The 21,922-nt window shown below is 47.1% G+C and overlaps 1 protein-coding gene across 2 annotated transcripts in view; it reads right to left on the minus strand.

The window, feature by feature from the left end:
• Positions 1-678: 678 nt before the first annotated feature.
• The window catches only part of Ttll8 (tubulin tyrosine ligase like 8), a 61,921-nt gene continuing 40,677 nt past the window's right edge, over positions 679-21,922 (minus strand). The window contains exons 13-14 of one of the 2 annotated variants that reach the window (XM_076911854.1): positions 21,377-21,598; positions 679-954 (exon numbers count right to left, since the gene is read on the minus strand). In XM_076911854.1, the coding sequence (XP_076767969.1) occupies positions 922-954; positions 21,377-21,598 (255 nt within the window). In that variant the 3' untranslated portion in view covers positions 679-921. Of the gene's footprint in view, positions 955-20,864; positions 21,599-21,922 lie in introns of those variants that run through there. The other variant, XM_076911853.1, reaches the window with a different exon arrangement.

A 21,922-nucleotide genomic window follows, 5' to 3' on the forward strand; every position in this document is an offset into this window, starting at 1 on the left:
CCATGCATTAATCCGTGAAGGGATTAGCCTGTTACAAAGGCCCTGGCAGAGGTCTCCTCTCTCAGTGCTGCTGCACCGGGGACCAAGTTTCTGGGACATGAACTTTTGGGGTACACAGTTACACAATAGTAAACCTCCAGGGTCCCCAAAACCTAGTTCTGTTCATTGTCAGGACGCTTAAGCTTGAGCACGTGCCAGCAGCTGGGCACCCTCGCCTGAGTGCAGGGAGGACTTGGGGCTTTTCTCATGCTTGGGTGTCCACAGACTGTCTGGTTCCTTGAACACCAGAGGGCTCCAAAACAACAGTACTATAATGGAATCTGAGGGATCGACCCCAAAGGTGGCCATCCTGTTCATATCCCTTTACTTGCCAGCGCCCATACTTGAGTGCAAAGCATGCTCCCCCCCCCCCCCCCCGCACAGTCAGATTTGTTGAATTAATGAATGAGTGTCCTACTAGGGACTCTCTCAAGTGGGAGACACCCAGCAGCAAAGGGGAGACCCTCAGAGAGGAGAGATCGTCATAAGGGCCAGAGGAGGGTCTCTCTCCTGTTTTTTGGCTAGAGTCACCGTGGGGTTGGAGGTAACGGGCTTATGAATGTCTGCCCAGGGACTGAGGAGGAGGAGGACGGGGTGCGGGCACAGGAGAGGGTGAGGCTCCACAAGAAATACCATGGTGGCAATCGCAATTTCTGTAAAATAGCTCTGTATACAAGGTCCTTCGTCTATGTGTCGGTTCCCGCAGAGACGCCATGATCTGGGGGCATCTCGGTCCGGTCTTTGTCTTCATCCTGGTCCTCGTCATGGGCTCCTCCAGCTGCCTGGCCGCCCACGTCCCCAGCAGCAGAAGGCGCCCTGCGGTATCAAGGCACAGGGAGAGGCTCGCAGGGCCAGGGCGGGGTGGGCGGAAGCCACAGCAAACTAGGCACGGCGCTTGGAGATCACACGGAAGCCCTGCGAGGAAAGGGGTGCTGAGACCCGCCCGCTGGCCAGATGGGGAGCAAACCCCCACCCGGTGCCCTTCCCACTACTGTGCCCACTGCCGCGTTCCCGCTACCCACTGGCCCAAACCATTGTTTACCCCTGTTCCACGTCCACTGCCCCAACCCATTCCCTTGTTCTCCTTCCCCCATCCCACTAATGTATCTGTCCACTGCTCTATCCCACTGTTAACACCTCTCTGTCGCCATCCACCGCCTCATTCCGGCTCCCACAACACGTTGCTCCGCCCACTGCCTCGCCTCCACTGCACAGTGCCACGCCCTCCTCCGGAACTATTGGCCGTCACTCCTGCAACTCACTGCCGCCCTGCTCTGCCGCCCCGCTCTGCCCCAATCCCACTGACCCACCCTACAGCTCTTCCTACTCTCCCATCCCCAAAGCCCCAACATTCGCGGCCACAGCCACTGTTTCCACCGTTGGGCTGCCTGAAGTACCATTGCTCCTTCCCCACCTCTCCACCCCACTCACTTGCTCTGAACCGTGCTGACAGTGGAGAACTCTGTCTCCTGCGCCAGTCCTTTCTGCCCCTGGTTGAACCTGAACCCTAGGACCATCGATTTGCTGTCTGCACTCATCGCTTACGGAGACCACACCCATTATACCCTTAAACCACGCCCAGAGCCCAACCGTCAGACTCCTCGGTCCTTGAGACCTCGATTCTAAGGGCAGAGTGTAAAAAGGCACACTCACTTCATACCTTCGCTACCTACCGAATGAAAGCCCAGTACCAGTAGGTTCCCAACTGTACTTACCCCATGCTACTCTGCCTTTACTAGCTTTCAGAAAACCCAAACAGGGGCTAAGGGGTGTGTGTGTGTGTGTGTGTGTGTGTGTGTGTGTGTGTGTGTGTATGACTCCATTTTGTCCCTCCATACATCCCGTCCACTGAACAATACTAACACATGGACAGCCCTAGCTGGGAGGAGAGGATAGGCTGAGTTCCTGTGCTACACTGTAGGACTGGACTTGGAACAGAACGGGAAGCCCCATTCCCACTTGGGTAGGAAGCTAGACACCACCACCAGGGTTCTATCTGGGAGGCCAAGGCAGCAGGGTATCAGAGGGCCAGATCTAGGGATCAAGAGGACTGCAACATCTTCGCATCTCTAAAAGGCTTGCCTTCCCAGGGAAGGTTCCTACTGGTCCCGAAACTGGCCTTTTCCTTCTAGTCTTTCTTCCAGATCTTTGCCCACCTACTGTCTTCCTGGAGGTGGTGCCCTGGGAGACCTAGTATCCAGGCTGTTCCAGGACACTTGAACAGTACCCTTGAAACCCCAGACCTTCCTGCCCTGGGTGGACATGAATGTTGAATCCTAGTGTGACCAAGGTGGAGGTGGGCACAGGGGATTGAGAGACGAAGGCAAGGGTAATCAACAACCGTTATTCTTCAGCTGTTCAGACAGCGCATGAAGCTGGGGTTAGCTTAGGCCAAGTTCCTGTTCCCTGTGTGGCCCAAGCCATTGACCTTTGGATGCCAGGCCAGGAGGTGACCAGGAACAAAGTCAAGGGTGGCAGCTCAGCACCTGGAGCTTTGTACTTTGTAAAGTGTGTGTCCTATTGGACAGGTTCAGGAAACAAGAATAGGCTGGCTAGCTCCAAGCCAAGGAGCCATGGCAGGGCAAATTGCCTCTAGCAACCCAGGGGGCCTAGGCCTTGCTGAGGGAGGGAGTGCAGAGGGGAACACCACCAGACAGGACCCTACTAGAGTCTGGGAAGACATACTCAAGGAGGCAGGTCTCTGGGCTTAGGAAGGCATCCATGTAAGTGGCCTCCAAGCCAAACAAATGTGGGGCAGAAGATAGAAACAACGCTGTAAAGTCATGGGAAGCCGACAGAGCAGAAAGCAAGGAAGGTGCTGCAGGCAGAGAGAGCAAGAGGAGAGACCCTGAGGTCTTGATTTTGAGGTTTTGCCAAAGGGGGCCAGCTACAAGGTCTCCTGGGGTACAGGAGACAGAAAGTCATCCTTTGGAGTAAAGAGATCCCTGACCCAGTAAAGCAGAAACCACAAAGGGTTTCTCCACCCTGCCCTTGATCCTGAGAAGAACTGAAGGAGAGATCCTTGGAAAAGGGGAACACCAAGTCTGTGGATTTGCAAGACAAAGTCTAATCTGGCTGCTGGAGAAGCAGGTACCCGAGGTGGCTCTGGTAAGAGCTGAGCAGACTTTGTTCTACGGAGGGTGAACCCCGCATCCAGGATGGAATGCAAACGGTCTTTGCTAATCATTTGATAAAGAAAACAGTTCACAGTAAAATATGAGCAAGTTCGGGTAGATACTGCTGAAAGAACAAGCCGGGTAAGACAGAATCACCAGACAAGACACAGAACAAGAACTCTGTAATTCTAAATGCAGTGTTGGAGGCACAAGAGAAAATAAACTATGAAGATGACCACAGGGTAGGTATGTGTGTGATGAATAGGTATGGGCGCGCATGTGTGTGGTCAGATATGGAACTCATGCCGGCCACTGATTAAAGTCCTTTATCCACTAAACTATATACAACTCAACTAACGACGCAGTAATTGTATTAAAGCACAAGACCTAGTAGTGCTCGTTTGACACAGGGTTTCTTGTATCCTAGGCTGTCCTGAACTTTCTACAAAGCTGAAGGTAACCGTGAATTTCCAATTCTCCTGCCTCAATCTCCTAGAATTTTTCTGTTGCCAGGGATTGAGGATAGCCCTGCATGCACGCTAGGCAAGAACTACCAGTTAAGTGATACCCCGACCCCAAAGGCAGAACTTCTAAACAGTGGACATTAGAAAGGCAGGAATTAACAGGAAGGGAAACAAAAGAGCAATTCAAAAGGCAACACAGAAACCAGGCAGCTCAAACAATGGAGAAAGCGACTGTGTGCAGCCACTGGGAAGGTTTAGCAAAGGCTAGCCGGAAGTCCAAGTGATGGAGAGAGGGGCGGGGTTGAGGGGCAAGATTTAAAGAGATTTTAATTGGCCGGTGTTGACAGTGTAGTGTTGCTTGCTGTGTTTGAGACAGGCTCTCACTTCATAGCTCTGGCTGGCCTGGAACTCACTATGTAGTCCAGGCTGGCCTTGAACTCACAGAGCCTCACCTGCTTCTGTTTCCAAGTGCTGGCATTAAGGCATGTGCCATCCCAACCTGGCTCAGTGTACACTTTCTAGAAGCCCAAATAAGCCATATCCCTGGATGAATCGATGACCGGAAGGTTGACAGTCTGACAGCTTACCATGGGAAGGGACGATGACGGTGTTGTTGATTTTCTCTTTATTTATTTATTTATTTATTTATTTTTTACTTTTATTTAGTGTGCACACACATGGGCACAAGTGTCATGGCACATGTGTGGATGTCAGAGGACACCTAGCAGAAGACAGTTTCCTCCTTGTACTGGGCAGGTTCTAGCGACTGAACTTGGGTCATCATGACGGATGGTAGGCACCTTTCCTCACTGAAGCATCCTGGCCACCCTGCGAGTGCTGGCTTTCTGAAAGCAGGCAGAACTCTGTAGGCACAGTGTGCCAAGGGTAGGCTGAGAGCAGGAGGCTGCTGCCCATCTGTGTGGTACAGGTGAGAAACAGAACTGGAGACTGTCCAGTCACCATCATGCCAGAACTTCACTTGGGCGATGCTGCACGCGCCAAATGAAAGCATTCTACTCTGAAAGTCCGAGATACATGGACTCACACAGAAGGCAAGAGGGGCAGAGGCAGACACATTTGGAAACAGACTGGATAATGACGGAGCTGTCTCTGTGGTATAGGAGGCACTGCAAGGCTGAGTTGTAACTCAGCACCCTTCCCTCCCCATCCCCCCAAATGCTAGTCAATTGACAATGAGAGAAAAAATTCTACCATAGGATCAATGGCTACGAGGCTCCCTGGGTAGGAGGCAAAAGCACAACTTTTCTTGCTTTGGAAGTTGGTAAGTAGGATTTTCGGGTACCATTAAAACACCAGTGACTGACTTAAAAACCTCTAAACCAGAAAAAGGAACACTGAAATGAAAGAAAAACAGAGGAGTCTGGAGATGTGGCTGTTGTTATGGCGCTCGCCTAGCATGCACAAAGCCCTGGGTTCAATCCCCCACTTTGCAGAAACTGGACAAGGTTTGTGCATGCCTACAATCCTAACATTCCAGGAGATAAAGGGACCAGAAGTCGAAGGTTATCCTTTGCAGTATAGAGAGTTTGAGTCCAGACTTAGTGATACAGGACCCTCTCTCAAAAAATAAAAATAAAATAAAAAAAATATCAGGGAAAGAAAGAGACCAAGAACAGGTAGATGAAGGGAAATTGGTGAGGTCAGGGTTGGATGTAGTGGCTATCCTGCCCCAGTGGCTCTAGTGGCCCCTCCTGGCACCTGTGCATGTGTGTGTTCTCCTCCCACACAACTTCAGGATGGACACAGAGACAAATGAATATGGTTGTTGCTGTGGCATGGTATCCCAACAGGCCACAGAACCCAAGGATCTCTGTCCTTTCATGGCCTACCTCAGGAGGCTGGTCAGCAGCAATGGCCAGGTGCTCTGTCTGGCCCTGACCTGTGGAGAAGTCAGCATGTGTTGTTTGAAGCTACGCTGTCCTGAAGTTGTGTGTTCTTCAGCACTGGCTTTTGACAGAGCTCGGCTAGATAATGCAAATGTAAATGCTGAGCGCATAGGTTGAAATACCCTACAGATGCTGGATTTATTTTACACAGAGAAATATCCAAGGCAGGAGTTTTCAACCTGTGGGTCAAGATTCCTACAGGGATCACATAGCAGATATCCTGTATATCAGGTGTTTAGATTATGATCTATAACAGTAGCCAAATTACAGCTATGAAGTAGTAACAAAAAACCATGCCATAAGGACCTGTATTAAAGGGTCACAGCATTTGGAAGGTTGAGAACACTGGTCTAAGGCATGTAGATTAGAGAAAAAGAGAAACAAGAATTTTATTATTATTATTATTATTATTATTATTATTATTATTATTATTATTATTTGGTTTTTCAAGACAGGGTTTTTGGAACCTGGCTGTCCTGGAACTCACTCTGTAGACCAGGCTGGCCTCGAACTCAGAAATCTGCCTGCCTCTGCCTCCCAAGTCCTGGGATTAAAGGTGTGCTCCACCACTGCCGGACTTAGTTTTTCAAATAGAGGCTCTGATGGGTCCTGTCTGTGGAGCCTATTTCTTATTTGCATGTAATGAAAGTTAGAAATGGTTGAGTTGATAGTACCCCAAAGAACTGCATTACTTTTTTTTTTTTTTTTCAGATACAATTAAATTAGACAGGGTACAGGTGAGCTGGTCAAGGAGGAGTATGGAATGGAAAACATAATAAATATTAAGAGAGGAAAATGGATAACCATGGCAAGATGGATGCAGGATAAACTCAGACATGCTCATAGCTAAAGTCAAAAGCTAACTCTTAGCAATGTGTAAAATGAAACAGCTCCATGTGCCCCACAGCCAATACCACGTATGAAAGTTGTCTGAGTAAAAGTGGAGTTATGTCAAAAAGGAAGGAAAGGAGAAAGCAAGCGAGCTGGAATGCTGTGAAGGAGGGATCTTTGCACATAGTACCATCTTAGGAGACTCTGCTGGGAGCATGGGCTGGGAGAGAGAGCCCTGGAATCCTCCTCAGAAAACGTTACAGCTCCTTAGTCTCTCAGCTGCCACTACGCATTACTGGTCCTGACATAACTTCTCACTTTTCCTTTGGAACTCTTTGTCTACTCTGACCTCCCTGGTGCCTGCACGCTTTCTCTGTAACACTCCTTCCAGGCAGTATCTCTGCAGAGACCTGCTTGTTATTCAGGTTGTCTCACAGTGGTTATCTGTCCACTCTTAGGATGCTGGAGCAATGCAAAAAGGCATGAGACCACCAAGAAAGAAGGAAAAGCTGCAGGTGGGATGGTGGTTAGAGATCTAAAGACCTTTAGAAAGTACCAGAACTAGGAAGCAGACTCATCAGCACTTGGGGCCCATGGTGCCAATGCATACAACCAACTGTACTTTCTATGTTAAAGCCCCAAACAACCAGAAAGTGAAATTCCAAATATCATTCTTTAAAGCATCAAAATTTATTTATAAAATATATTTAGAAAAGTATCACATATGTCAATAAGTAAAGAAAAGTAAATCAGGATTTCGAATGATGCCGTGTTGATATATATATATATATATATATATATATATATATATATATATATATTTGTGTAACATTTTCAGAACTATAGCTTTAATATTAAATGCTAATTAGAAACTATGAAGATAGATGCTGGCAGTTGGGGAAACCCTATAGTTACTAAGTCTCCTGAACCAGGACAAATATCATGGGGAATGATAAATCCAGACGGCCTGGTGATACCTCACTTGTTTTTATTTTCATTTGTTACACAGCATATACATACATTGGGTGCTGAACCATTGCTCTAAAAGTTTCTTAGTATTTTTGGTCAGTAACTCACTTTCAGAGGCTAATACTATATACCTAAGAACAAATTCAATGAAAAATGCCTATACCCCAAATATTACATATATCAGGTAGTTAATGCTTAAGTAAGCTCAACACAGAGTAGAAGTTTCCATTGTGGGGTTCAGTTCTTCCTAAAGGGGTCTACAGATTTCATACAATATCAGCAAAAAACCTCTAAGATCTTTTTGAAATTGACAAGCTGATCTTGGAACTTTACATGCAAATTCCAAACTCACTGAATAAAAAAGAAACAAAGTTTGGAAACTTATACAAGATTTGTTTAAAAATATACTTAATAAAAATGAAGGCAATGTGGAATTGGCATACAATTGGTAAACAGACTGAGGAGTGGAAGAGATGAAATCCAGGGCTCATTCAAAAGGTTGTTTGTTTGTTTTTGTTTCTCTTTTGAGACAGAGTTTACTTTGTATCCCAGGCTGGCCTCAAACTCTCAGCAATCCTCCTGCTCCAGCCTCCCCCAAGTGCTGGGATTAGAGGCATACACTATCACATCCAGTTAAGAGTCTACTCTGTGTGTGTGTGTGTGTGTGTGTTTGTGTGTGTGTGTGTGTGTGTGTGTGCAGGTATAGGTGTCCTTGTGGGAATGTGCAGAGGACGGAAGTTGATGTTGGTTTTTTTTCTATTATACCATCTTTTTTTTTTTTTTTTTTGAGACTGAACTTGGGGCTCTCCATTTCTGCTAGACTGTCTGACCAGTGAGCTCTGGGGATCCTTCTGTCTTTGCTGCCCTCGGTACTGGGTGCCCCAGCACCTGGCCTTTACCTAGTGTTGGACATCTGACCTCACATCCTCATGGCCATACAACAAGCACTTTAAGCACTGAACCATCTCCCTACCCCCCACCCCCTCAAGGCAGGGCCTATTGTAACTGTAGTCAGCCTGAAGCACACATCAATCCTCCTACCTTTACTTCCCAAGTGCTAGTATTACAGATATACACCACCATCCCTGCAGAGACTTTAGTCTTGACAAAGATGCTGCAGCCCTCTGGAGGAAGGCTGTGGTTTTTTAAAATAGCAGCACTGAAGCATCTTGACACCAGAGAACAAATGAGTCCAAGCCCTGAACTGTACACAGACTCATTCCCAATGAGTCAACAAGCGAATGAGTGTGCAAGCCAATGCCATAGGCTTTAAGAAAGAAGCACAGGAGGGTCCTCATGGCCCCTGGCATGAGTTAGTTAGAAGGGACACCAAAGCACTAGCCACACCAGGGGAAACCTGCAAACAAACGGATAATATATACCTTCATCACAAAGATGATGTCTAGTGTACTGATGTGCAGTTCTGTGGTAGAGAAGCTTCTACCACAGGTCAGATCTCCAATACAGAAAGGAAGGAAGGAAGGAAGGAAGGAAGGAAGGAAGGAAGAAAGGAAGAGACATTACTGAGAAGAGGTTAAAGGCCAGCCATTGGGAAGGCAGTTGCTAGCACATTTATCTGCCAAGTGAACACACAGAATGTATGTATTAAAAAAAAAAAAAAAACCCAAACACTGTAGAGATAAAAGCCAAAAGGCAAATGACCCAATTTAAAGATGGAGAAAAGACTTAGTGAAAGCCACAGTGAAATGGCTAGTCATCTAAGGTGACAGTTACCTTGACGGTCACCCTGACAGGTAAGAGCCGTCAGTGGTGAAGCACACCTCTGGTGTGTTCGGGATGGTATCACCAGAGACAGTCAGGGCATGAGCACTTGGATCTAACAAAGGATTCAGTCCATTCCTGGAGTCAAAGCCATTTCTTTTTGAGACAAGATCTCACGTGTTCCAGGCTGGCTGCAAACACCAATGTTAGGACTAGAGGCGTGTGCCGCCACGTTCTCGGTTTATGAGCCCTGGGGATTTTGTGCAAGCGAGGCGAGCTCTCTACCATCTGAGATGTATCCCAGCCTAGAGTTAAAGGTAAGGAGATTATATTGGGAAGTGGAGCTATGGAAGGTGGGGCTTGGCTGGAGGAAGGAGGTCAATGGAGGCTTGTCTTCAAGGGCTATGGCTTGCCCTGCCCTTCCTGTTAGGGGGTCTATTCTGTTTCCGGTGTGAGTCTATTCTGTTTCCGGTGTACCCTGAAGTTCATGGTTCTGTTCCATACATAATCTCTCCGCCATGATGGACTAATGCACTGTGAAGGCCTGAGCTAAACTCAGTAAGCTGTTTACGTCAGGAGTTTGGTAGTGGGGACACAAATTCTCTAACTCACCAGGAAGCACAAAACACAACCACAATGAAGTTACCAGCACAGATCAATCAGAGGGCAAAACCAATCGTGTCCTACAGTGCTCAAGATTGCAGGTGTAAAGTGTTGCAGCCACTCTGTGGGAACTGTGGGCTGCTACTGAAGTGAAATACGCGCTTTACTTGTGACCCTGAATGTCTGAGTAAGAAGTAAATGTCACATGAGGAGTCCTGGAGGGATGTTCAGACCAGCATAGCTTCCACCAATAGCAGGCTAGAAAAACTGCAAATCTATTCACCAAAACAAGGACTGCTCAGCATGTGACCTGGACAGGAATCCACTGCACATCAGCTCAAGGCTAGACATGGCCATGTTTGTCTATGTGACTTCTCCCTTTATAGGTGAGGGACAATCAAAAGCCATCTATGGTGACTTAAGCTAAATGGTAAACTCCCAGACATGAGGAATAGAAAAAAAAAATGTCCCTTGTGCTGATCCTGGCCATGTGGGCATGGTGTGCAAGAACCCATCAATCTCTATAGAGATCTGTTCTTGCCATGTGAGTTTTTTCCCATCATGCACTATGAAAAGAAAAGTCACTTCCTAGGCATTAGAGAACACCAGCTGCCTCAGAAAAGATCTCATGGCTGGGCAGTGGTGGCGCACACCTTTAATCCCAACACTTCGGAGGCAGAGGCAGGCGGATTTCTGAGTTCGAGGCCAGCCTGGTCTACAGAGTGAGTTCCAGGACAGCCAGGGCTACACAGAGAAACCCTGTCTCGAAAAATCAAAAAGAGCCTCTGTTCTTTCAAAACAGCATATTCCTGAGGAAAACCAAGACCTGATTAAATGCAGTAGAACAATGCATCATCTCACGGTGATCTGCAGGCTCAAGGCTCCGGTAGCGAAAGCCCCAGTGAAGTGTTGTTTCAACTCTACAAGCCAGCTGTGAAACGTATCTGGAAACACGAAGGATCAGGAGCAGCTGCCTGTGTGATGCAGTTCCTCACCCGACAGCTAGAAAAGCCAGGCAACTCACTGTCTCCCAAGGTCCCTTGTGAGGGTCTAAATGTACTGGCTTGGTTGGTTCTCAAGGGACAAATGCCTGGTTGGTCCAAGGAAGAAGGATCACGAAGGGTGCTGAACCCCGTCACTCATATATAGTTGATTCCTAGATGTGTGCTGCTAGCTTTGAAATGACAGGTGGTGAGGAAACCCCAATTTTAGGAAGAGGAGGCCTTGGTGAGGTGTGTAGTGCCCCAGTGCTGACCACAAGGGTTTGAGGCAGGATGCTGTGGACTCAGCACATTTGAAGAAGGAGTTAAGGAAACTGGTCTCATCCATAGGAGAGAGGGGCAGCCCGGCTCTTTGTCTGGTGCCTGGTGAAGACAACTGTGGAGGGTTGACAGTCTCATAGGAGCCGGGTACGGAGCCCTGAAGCACAGGTGCCTTTGAGGAGAGCTTCATGGCTGGCCTTCCCGAGAGGCTCTTGAAACAGCATGTGTCTGAAGGGCTTTGCAGTCTTGGCTGGGACTATTGGCTTCTGTGGGCACAAGGCTCCAGATGAGCAGAGTTCATCCAGTCCTTGGCCCAAGGAGAAAATCTGGGAGATGACAGGGTCCAGTGGTGGCAGACACGGCTGAGCAGTGAAGCCATGATGCTGTCCAGCAGGGTGACTGGGCTCCTTTAAGGCTGGGAGGAGCCTCGGGACCCTCATGAGTCTGAACTCCAGCTGAGGCTTCAGAAGAACAAGGCAAACTGGGATGTGTCATCACAAGAGGCAAAGTGAGTAGGCCACGGGATGCAGCCATGAAAATATGTAGCTAGTAAAACTAAAGTGCAAGGCAGGGACACGCCTCAGTTCAGGGATAGACAGGATGATGTGTGTACTGGGGAGAATGTAGGCAGGGTGTATGATGTATGTGCATGCAGATGACCTGTACAGGTCAAGAGATTATTTTGGGGTCCTCTGTACTCCTAGATGAAGTACCTCTAGGTACCTCAAATGTCAGCCTGACTGCTTTTCCCTTGGCCATTTCCCAGTGTCCTCTTGGCCTTAAGCGATTTCGAAGCAGGAGGCATTTTCCTTTGGGACAGAAAGCAGGCTGTTTATCGGTACTAAAAGCTGGTGATCCCCTGCCTCCAGAGTTGACACAGACTTACTGTACCACACTATACTTGTGCAGTGAATCACAAAAATCCTTCCTGAGGGACCCAGGGAACTTGTGTTCTGCTGGCATCTGCCCAGGTGAGAAACACGGAAAAGCAAATGCCAATCCTGCCATTGTGGCCCCTTAGTGAGAGGTGTTCCCCAGTGCTCCTAGTCAGCAGAAGTGAGCTTGTGTTTAGATCACTGCAGTATCAAGTATGACGAATGCAGAGACTGGAACAGGCTTGGTCTGCAGCTCAATCCTTTTCTGAGGGATGATACCACTACACTCTGGCTGAAAGGCTATGGCTATGGTTGGATCTGGGCCTGGGCCAAGCAGACCAGAGGCTGAGACAAATGATTATAGGAACAAAGACTTGCTGATTGGCTTGGAGCTTCACGTGGATGGAAACTGTATAGGTAGATGTTGGAGCTGGGAGCACTGGATTCAGAATCTCCTAGGTACATGCACCGCCATAGCTCACTGGGGCAGCGAGAGGCCCAGAACTCAGAACTGCAAAACAGAGCTAGGTGACTCATGTTGGGCAGGACAGGGCCTCCTGGGCCCAGAGCTGAGGGGAATGGCTTTTGTCACAACTTCCCCATGGGGGTACAGGCAGGAATTCCTCTCTGGGAGTCTCTTATCCCAGGGGCCAGCCTCACATTTAGGTTTGCTGCATTCAGAGAGGGAACTCTGGGACCCGAAGACTGCCCTTCAGTTTGTTTCCCTGTCATTTGGCTCAGTAGGAGAAGTCATACACTGCTTAGACTCGAAGGCTATGGTGCCGAGTCCCCAGTCATTCCTCTTACCTACAAAGACAGCTACCAAATAAGCCACCTTTGTTGGAGGCTGGGTTTCCAGCCTCATCTACAACCAGGTTGCTACAATTTCTTCACTTTGGGGTCAGTTCTGACGATGGCCAGTAGGAGGAGCTGCCAACAGGAGCACACAATCAAGAACATGTAGGGCTGGCTCTAGAGCTATTTGGGTAGTTACCCATTTGAGAGACTATCCCCACTCCCTGCCTGTCCCAGAGCACAGGTTCAAAGTGCCTTTGGTTGGCCTCATTCTGGATGGGCTGGCTCCATTTGGACCTGACAGGTTAGTTGAATGTCCCCACCTCAGATCTGGCCATTGGGAGTGACCTTGCAGGGGTTCCAGTAGCTATGGCAGGCTGCACATGCTCACAGGGCCCTTGTTACATCTTTACCAACCCAAAGAAGGCTGCTATGTGGAGGGGCTATGGTTGATCATTTCATCTACGTAACTGAGGCAGAAGCTCATGGTGAAACAGGCTCTCTGCTGGGTCCAACCAGCCTTTCGGGAGGCCTGCCAACCCAGGGGTCACCACCCTATCAGACCACTGGCCCAGACAGGATTGTCACCTCCCAGCACAGCCTGGAACTCAGTAGAGGCAGTGGCCTATGGATGTAAGTCTCCTGCTGAATTCCTTGCACAGAGGGAGGCCACTATGCCCTGATATTACCTCAATCTCTGTGGTACGTTGAGAACTCGGAGGTCAGGCACCTCTCAGGGTGGCTGAGAGACGCTCCATTGTGGGTACAGTCTGGTCAGGAGACACCCTGGCTGCAGAACTGTAGCTTCTGTCTTGACCTCTGTGCTGAAACTGACCTGAGTGGCATCCAGCTTTGCTCACTGTAGCAAGCATCCGGAATCAAGGCAGCTATTTTAGGCTTTGGGGGGGGGGGGGCACACGTGGACTCCGTTACACATTTTGTTTTGTTTTGTTTCCAATCCTTTAAAAACATAAAAAAACATGCTTAGTTCACAGATAACACAAAAACAGCCCCTGGGTACGGTTTGCTTGTTTGAACTGGTCAGTAGTTGATGTCTTCAAAGGCATGCAAGGCTCCCAGCCACCCATTGGGTTCCCAGCATTGTTTGGTGCTGGGATGGTTTCCTCAGGGGCTGGTACCACCTCACCCACCTTCTCCAGGCGAGCTCTCAATGTGTATACGAACTACCCCGCGGCACCCGGGCGCTCTGACTGATTGACATCTTCATGGAGTGTGAAGCCTGGGCTTCTGTCTCAAACATCCAGCTCCACAGGCCTTCGTCCCTCTCACACTCAGCCCCTCATACTGAAGCTGCCAGTGGGTGACTGAAGAGGAGGTTTTTGTAGTTGTGACCACAGTGACCTCCAGAGCCTCTGAGATGTAGAGGGGATCGGTTCCACTCTTTTTCCTGAAGAGGTGGTGCCAGTGTGGAAAAATGGTGGAAGAGGTCACGTCCACTGGTGGGTTCCAGGAGGGAGAGTCAGACTAGAGTAGCCTGCACCAGAAGCCCAACTCAGTCTTCCCCGAGAGGACCAGAGGAGGTCCTGCTGGCCTGTGAGAAACGATTGTTTGGAAGCCACTGTGTTGGCTTGGGTCTTTGTGGAGTAACATCACCAAAGAATCTTGGCTAATAAAATAGATGGGAAAACAGACTCCCATTACAGAGGCACAACCCTACATACACAGCTACCAGGTTTACTGCAGCACAGAGAATTTGCATATATATATATATATATATATATATATATATATATATACATACACATACACATATACATATACATATACATATATATATGGCACACATCATAGCTATGTCCCTGGCTTAGTCGAATATCGCTATAGAAAAGGTAATCGATGTTTACCCCCACGTATGACATTCTACACAGACACTCGAAGATAGGTGGAGTGCAGAGTTAAGTGTGAAAAGAGAAACAACATAACTTTTTAGAAGAAACAGAAGGATCTCACAACTTTGGGTTATATGAACAAGGCCCAAAGTGAAAAGTTGCTAACTATAAGAAAAGTAGATATGGAAATGTATGGAAAGAAATAATTCCTGTGCATTGAAACATTAAGGCGGGGAGATGGCTCCATTGGCAAAGTGTCTGGTGAGGACCTGAGTTCAGATCCCAAGAACAACATCGCCACCCCTCAGTCCTCAAACTGGGTCAAAAGCCAGACATGGTGGCATGTGCCTACAACCCTAAAGTGGGGTTTGGAGTGGGGTAGGGAGAGAGAGACAGCTCTCTAGAGCTCCTTGGTCAGCAGACTAGTCAATCAGTGAGTGTTGTGTTCAATGAAATACTTGGTCTCAAAATATAAGACAGTGATAGAGGAAGACGCCCAAGGTCAGCCTACGGTCTCTACATCCATAAATGTTTATACACACCCACATATCACGCCCATACACACATACAGAACATATACATAGACTCTACACACAAAAGAAAGATGGGGGACCCAGAACATTAAAACAGCAAAAGGAGATGCACCTACCAAACAACTTGTGTCCAGAACATGTAAAGAACTCTTATGAATCAATAAGAAGAGGTCAGCAGAAAATGTGTCCAGACAAAAATAGCACTTTACAGCCAGGTGTGGTGGTCTGCAGCTTTAATCCAAGCACTCAGGAGACAGAGGAAAGTCTATCTCAGGGAAGCCAAGGCTAGATGGTCTACTTAGCAACTTCCAGGTTAGCCAGAGCTACAAAGTGAGACCCTCTCACAAAACAAAACAAAACAAAACAAAACAAAACACAAAAATAAAAACAAAAAGGTGGAGGGTGGGCTGGAGGGATGGCTCCAAGCTTAAGAGCACTGGCTGCTCTTCCAGAGAGCCTAAGTTCAATTCCCAGAAGCCACATGGTGGTTCACAACTGTCGGTAATTCTAACCCCCTTCTGTCTCTGCAGGCACTGGGCCTGTGTGTTGTGTACAGACATCCACGCAGGCAAAATACTCATACTCATAAAAATAAAATGAATAGATTTTCAAAAATTAAACAGAAGTGGCACTTTACTGAAGTATATTCAAACGAGCTACGGAATATTCAGCTTCATTAGTGTCAGAGAAATGCAAGCCACAAGGTGACTCTGCTGGCACTTTGAATAGAATAGTTAAGATAGACATTGAACCTCCCTCTTGAGGCATAAGTGACCGAATGGGACACATAACTCCACAGAGAGCTGTGCCTGGTGACGAACATGGCCCACCAATGCCATTCCTGTTGCTGGAGAAGAAGACACAGAAGTTGCAAACACCTGGACTAGAAACAGCTAACAGGGAAACAAACCAACAAATTGCTGTCAAGAACAAACTTCCAGCTGCAGCTAATAAGACAAGTCGAGCCACATAGCTACCCAGCATCAAACCAAATTTGGCTTGTTCCTCGACTATTGGTAATTGCTTTCACGCACACAAACATTAAATGATGTCATTCATCCATTTAACAGGAGAAAAATCTTATGATAACTAACTGTGTGGATGCAAAAGCTGTTTGAAAAAAAAAAATACAGTCTGGGGTCAGGAGTGATGGCACATGCCTTTAATCCCAGCAATCTGGAGGTGGAGTCAGATGGATCTTTATGAGTTCAAAGCCAGCTTGGTCTACATGGCCAGATCCAGGACAGCCAGGGTTACATAGAGAGAGCCTGTCTTAAAAATAAATTAAGAACCAAAAGAACTCAAGTGGAGAAGTGTATAATGCTCACGGGCAGAACAAACATTTCAGCAATCTATAAACTGATCTAGCCATTTGGCATAGTCTCATTTGGCATCTCAATATGGCTTCCTCTGAAACTTTGGGCAGTTATGAAGAAGAGAGCAAGAAACACCAAGACCTCTTCCTACCAGACATAACGTTGTGTCAATTAAGATGGCATAGCCCTAGGGCAGGTGCATACAAGGTGGAACGGACTGAAGGTGGATTATCAACCCAGCAGGAGACACAAACTTAAGAAATGGTCCTTACCTCACACTTACACAACAATCACATCCAGATGGATCAGGATGCACTCTTCTTTAAAAATGGTGTATTTCACATCTACCTGTCGTCTCCTGTCTACCTGTCTACCTGTCTGTCTGTCTATCTATCTATCTATCTATCTATCTATCTAATGATCTGTGTGTCTGTGTGTCTGAGTGTCTGTGTGTCTGAGTGTCTGTGTGTCTGTGTGTCTGTATGTCTCTGTGTGACTATATGCATGTGAGTACAGGTGCTTGTGAAGGCCAGGAGAGAGGGCTAAGCCACCCAATGATGTGGGTGCTAGGAACTGAACCTGGGTGCTCTACAAGGGTAGCAAGTGCCCTTAATCACTGAGCCAATCTTTGTAGCCCCCTTCAGAGGACTCTTATGATTGCTATAAGAGAATAGTGTTTTAAATTCTGAGACAAAAAAGATTTTTTAAAAAAGACAAAAATATAGGAGGAGCTAAGGTGAGAGGAAGAGGAGTAAGGAGAGGAGGAGAAGAAGGAGAGGAGAAGCTAGGTGATGAGAGAGAGAAAGAGAGAGAAAGAGAGGGGGGATATGAAGGCAATTGTTCACGTGTCTCCACCAGTCAAAGAGTTGCTATATCTGGGCTGGGTATTAGGTTATACTTCTGATTGAGCATTACCAAACTTATAAAGCCTTTGATTAACATTTTTAAAAAGTGTATAAAAGCAAAAAGAAAAAGGGGACATGGGATAGGGGTTTTCTGGGGGGGGGGGGGAAGAAATGGGGAAATGGGATGGCATCTGAAATGTAAATAAAATATCCAATAAAAAAAAGAAAAAAATAGACAAAAATAGCATCAGGAGAAAAGATTGGTGATGCATTCATATGAAATTGAACAATGTGTTGTGTGGTAGTGGAGCGTGACTTTAATCCCAGCACTCAGGAGGTAGAGGCAGGCAAATCTCTGAGTTTGAGGCCAGCCTGGTCTATGGAGTGAGTTCCAGGACAGCCAGGGCTACATAGAGAAACCCTGTCTTGAAAAACAAAAAAAACAAAAATCAAAAAATGAACATCCTTTGTTTACCATCAGACACTGTTCAGGGGTCTTCGGGCAGCTCCACTGGTAGCTTGCTTGTCTAGCATTCAAAAGGCCCCAGTTTTCTTTCTAAGCGCTGTATCAAATTGGACATGGTGGCACAGGTAGTAATCCTAACACCCGGGAGGTAGAGGCAGACGAATCAGGAGGACAAACTGGGAGAAAATATCCACAGCATATACTGTAAGTACAAACTACCACACAGAAACACATGCAAAGCATCTCTGAAGTGACATTTTGCAGAAGAGGAAGAGGTGTGTGGTACCCACAGTCAGCGAAGTTAAGTCGTAACTGCACATTTTCTTTGTGATAAGCAATAGATTGTTGGTAATTCAGTGACTCCATAAGCTTCCCTAGACATTTTTTTTTTTTTTTTTTTTTTTTTTTGAGACAGGGTCTCTCACTATGTAGCTTTAGCTGTCCTGGAAGTTGCTATGCAGAACAGGCTGACCTTGAAGTCACAGAGATCCTTCTGCCTCTGCTGCTGGGATCAAAGGTCTTCCCTGCTACCTTTCTATGCATTCTTGGTGAGAAGTGTTCATTGCTTTAGGCACTATAGAAAATGGTTGTTTTGTTTTTGTTTGCTTGTTTTGATTTGTTTTTGTTTGGTTATTTCCAACTAAAGCTAGCATTTCTAGTAGTCACAAAAACTCACTGCTAAGCCTTATAACATGTTTCCCAGATACACAAGGTAGAAAGGATGATTCCTGAAGGTTGCTCTCTGATTTCCACATTCTCACATCATGGTACATATTCTCCCAAATAAAAAAATGTAAAAAAAAAAACCTTAAAAGAATGTCAATTCAATCTTACACACACACACACACACACACACACACACACACACACACACACACACATTCAAGCGTGAGGAATAGAGGGGGAAGGATGGGAGGGTAGGAGGAGGTGGAGTTTACCATTTGCAGCTTCTTATTGCATTATAAAAATAACTCAAGGGCTAAGGGCGCAGCTCAGTGCACATACGTACGTACATACATGGAGGCAAAACACTCACATGCGTAAAATGTGGGCTGGAGAGATGGCTCACTGGTTAAGAGCACTGTCTGCTCTTCTAGAGGTCATGAGTTCAATTCCCAGCAACCACACTGTGGCTCGCAACCATCTGTAATGGGATCTGGTGCCCTCTTCTGGTGTGTCTGAAGACAGTGACAGTGTACTCACATACATAAAATAAATAAACCTTTTAAAAAATATCAAATGCCCATCTTTTAATATTTTTAAAGTATAGGCATTTAAAGAAAGACAGGCAAGGATAAGCAAATGAATAGACACATTGCATTCATGAATCGTAAGGCTCAGTATGGTAAAGAAGCCAGCTCTACCCTGTATACAAATATATATTTGTATATACTGATATATAAGTTCAAATTAGTGCCCTCCAAAAATTCTAGTAGTGTTTCCTTTTATTGTTTGCTTAATATTGATTTTCTGAATTTGCACGGTATGTGAAAGTACCAGTCCAGGACAGCTCAGTCATTCCCAAGGAAAGAAAATGGAGAGATTTGGATAAAGCAATAAGGCAGTGTACAGTATGATGACACTGTGGCATTGACCTAAGGTGGACGACTAGATCAACGAGCCAGGCTGGCACATGCAGGGACTATGTATGTAAGCATAGACCATGTGGTAGAGGTGACTGCCTGAGTGGGGAGGCTGTCCCAGAGGGGTCTTGTGGGGACTCTAACCTTGCCTCATGATAATGGTGATCCAGCTCTAGGAGCCTGCATTGCGAGCTGACACTCGGGGTTATTGTTATGCTTTTCAGTCCTTCATCGACAAACAACAACAACAACAAAAAAATCACCAAATTTAGAGATGTTGGTTAAATTGATTGTATTAAAGTTAAGATGGTATTACATAAAAAGTAAAAACACCAGGAAGAAGTGAAAAATGACCGTTTATAGGGAAGGAAACAATTCTTGCAACAAAAAGCAACAGAATGTGGGGGGGGGAGTCTTTAACAGAAACTATGACAGGTAAGAGAAAAATGGGACCCAGGGTCCTTTGGACAGTTGTGATCAAAGATGCAAGCCAGAACTTTGTAGAAGAAACCAAAGTGGTTGCTAAATATGTGACAATAATTTTCATTTCACCATCGAGTGGAAATATGCAAGAAGCTTACTAATACTTCACAAGAGGCAAGAGCAGCAGTGTTGGGGGCAACGCTGCCGGTGGGGTGCTGGCCAGAGGGTGAATCTGTACAATCTATACCTGCAGTGGGGGTGAAATATGGTGGTGAAGCATAATCCCAAATTTATGTCCACTTGGAAACCTTCCTTTTCAGAAATAGAGTCTTTGCAGAGGTTATCACTGAATGAGGTCATACTGAAATTCGGGTGGGCAGGCAGGACTCTAACACAAGGATCACTATTTTTATGGGAGGGAACTAAACAGACTTATGGAAGGCACATGCCTGAATGAAAATGGACCCAGGAGTTGATGCAGTCACAAGTCATTGGAGATCACTGGTGGACACCAGGAACCATAGGAAGGGAGACCATCTCTAGAGTCCTCAGCAGCATGGTCTTGTTGACCTGGCTATCAGAGTTAAACTTCCCTTTTAGGCTTCGGATGTGTGACTCATTGTTATAGACACTCCTGCCACTTGTTAGCTTGAGCTGTTTCTGCTGACATTTCCCCACAGGAAGAGCTCTGCAGGTGTGCAGCCCCAGGGTTCCTAGACACATTCACAGTTATCCAAGCAGGATGGCTTAAGCATAGGTATGGAGGCTGACCCAGGATGTTCCCCCACCTCAACAGGTAACACACACCTGTGCCCACCTGACACACATCACATGCCATCCTTGGCAGTAGGGTACAGTTGCAAAGGTGACGGTGAGAGACCCTGCTCCAGACCTTTCCATCCAGGGACTCAGACAACAAGTAGGCAAGAGAGCTATAGACAGGACCAGGTCGCGGGGAGGCAGTAAGAGAGATAGACTAACTAGGTAGAAGGATACAGGATGCGGGGCACAAGCATCCTTTAACAGAGAAAGGTGGGGGCCTGAGCTGACACTCTCTGAGCCAATGCCAATTAACAGGTGCCATATGAAGTCCTGGGTGTAAACATAGCTCGGCCATTTCACCCTGTACCACAGATGTGTTAGCGCCATCTGACTCTGCAGGAGCTCAGCCGTCCCTCCGCCTTGCATATCCGTGGCACTTGATACTGTTTGAACACTATAACTGGCTCCCTGCTCTATCTTAGAGGAAACAAGTAGTACTGAGGAAACCCTGCTGGGACTATTGCAACAGGACCCAAGTATGCTGCTCACCCTGGCCAACATTACATGGCAGACCCTAGTGTCTGGCCAGGCCAGTGCCAGTGTGCCCCCACACCCCTTTGCTTGTGAGATCCTCTCAGGGGATACTCCTGATCCAGCCCTGTGCCCTGTTTTGGAGAATGCAGCTTGAAGGTCTTCTTTGAGAATTGGGGTGGAGCCAGAGTTCTTCAAACACAATGGGACAAAAAGGCAAAGACTCCCTATGGCAACCTGAGTCTGTGGGTGGTGGAGACTGGGTCCTCTGCATCGGTTTCATATTCTGTAGCACCAGGGCAGGGTGCTGTGCACATATTAGGCTTACCTCTGGGTGTTTACTGGATTGGACTCTGGTAAAAGTGCTCTTAGAGGACCTACTGTCTATATGTTGGTAATTATTGACCTTGAATGCATAGATGGGCTTTGCTTGACCTCTGACCTCAGCAGCCACTACTGGCACTGACCAGGTGGTTGAAAGTACCTTTGCTTCTTCCCGTTTCCAGTCCTGTCGCATGGTCATTCTGGAGGGCCCGATCACTGTATCCGGCAGGGCCCGGGCGCTACGCACTTTGGGTGGAGCATCTAAGAGTGATTCTGAGAAGCCGAGGTTGGCAATGGGTGGCATTTGCTTCTTGGCTTTCTTCACACTGATACCTTCCACACAGAGGTCAGACCCGTTGAACGGTGGCAGCTCCACAGCAGGCTGTGAGAAGAGGTAGCCTGTCAGGATTCCTCCCTGACTCAGAAACCAGAGCCTGCAGCTGGAGAGTCACCTGGCTGGTCCCACACCAAGCTGCCTGCCATACCTCTGAAGCTTTGTCCGTGGGGCCTTCTTTCAGGAAGAACACCCAGCTTGTCTTTCTATAGGTCCTGTGGTTAAACCCACAGGGCAGACAGAAGCCTCGAGGCAAAAGCCTCAGTCTTGATGTCTAGCCTGCTGCGTCATCCCTGATGGGAGGGCACTAGAGAAATTTCAGAAAGAGGATAAGGGGCTCTGAAGAGAAAAGTCTAGAAGGGCCCAGGGGTT

Source organism: Arvicanthis niloticus, chromosome 13, assembly GCF_011762505.2.
Source record: "Arvicanthis niloticus isolate mArvNil1 chromosome 13, mArvNil1.pat.X, whole genome shotgun sequence".
NCBI classification, from domain to species: domain Eukaryota; kingdom Metazoa; phylum Chordata; class Mammalia; order Rodentia; family Muridae; genus Arvicanthis; species Arvicanthis niloticus.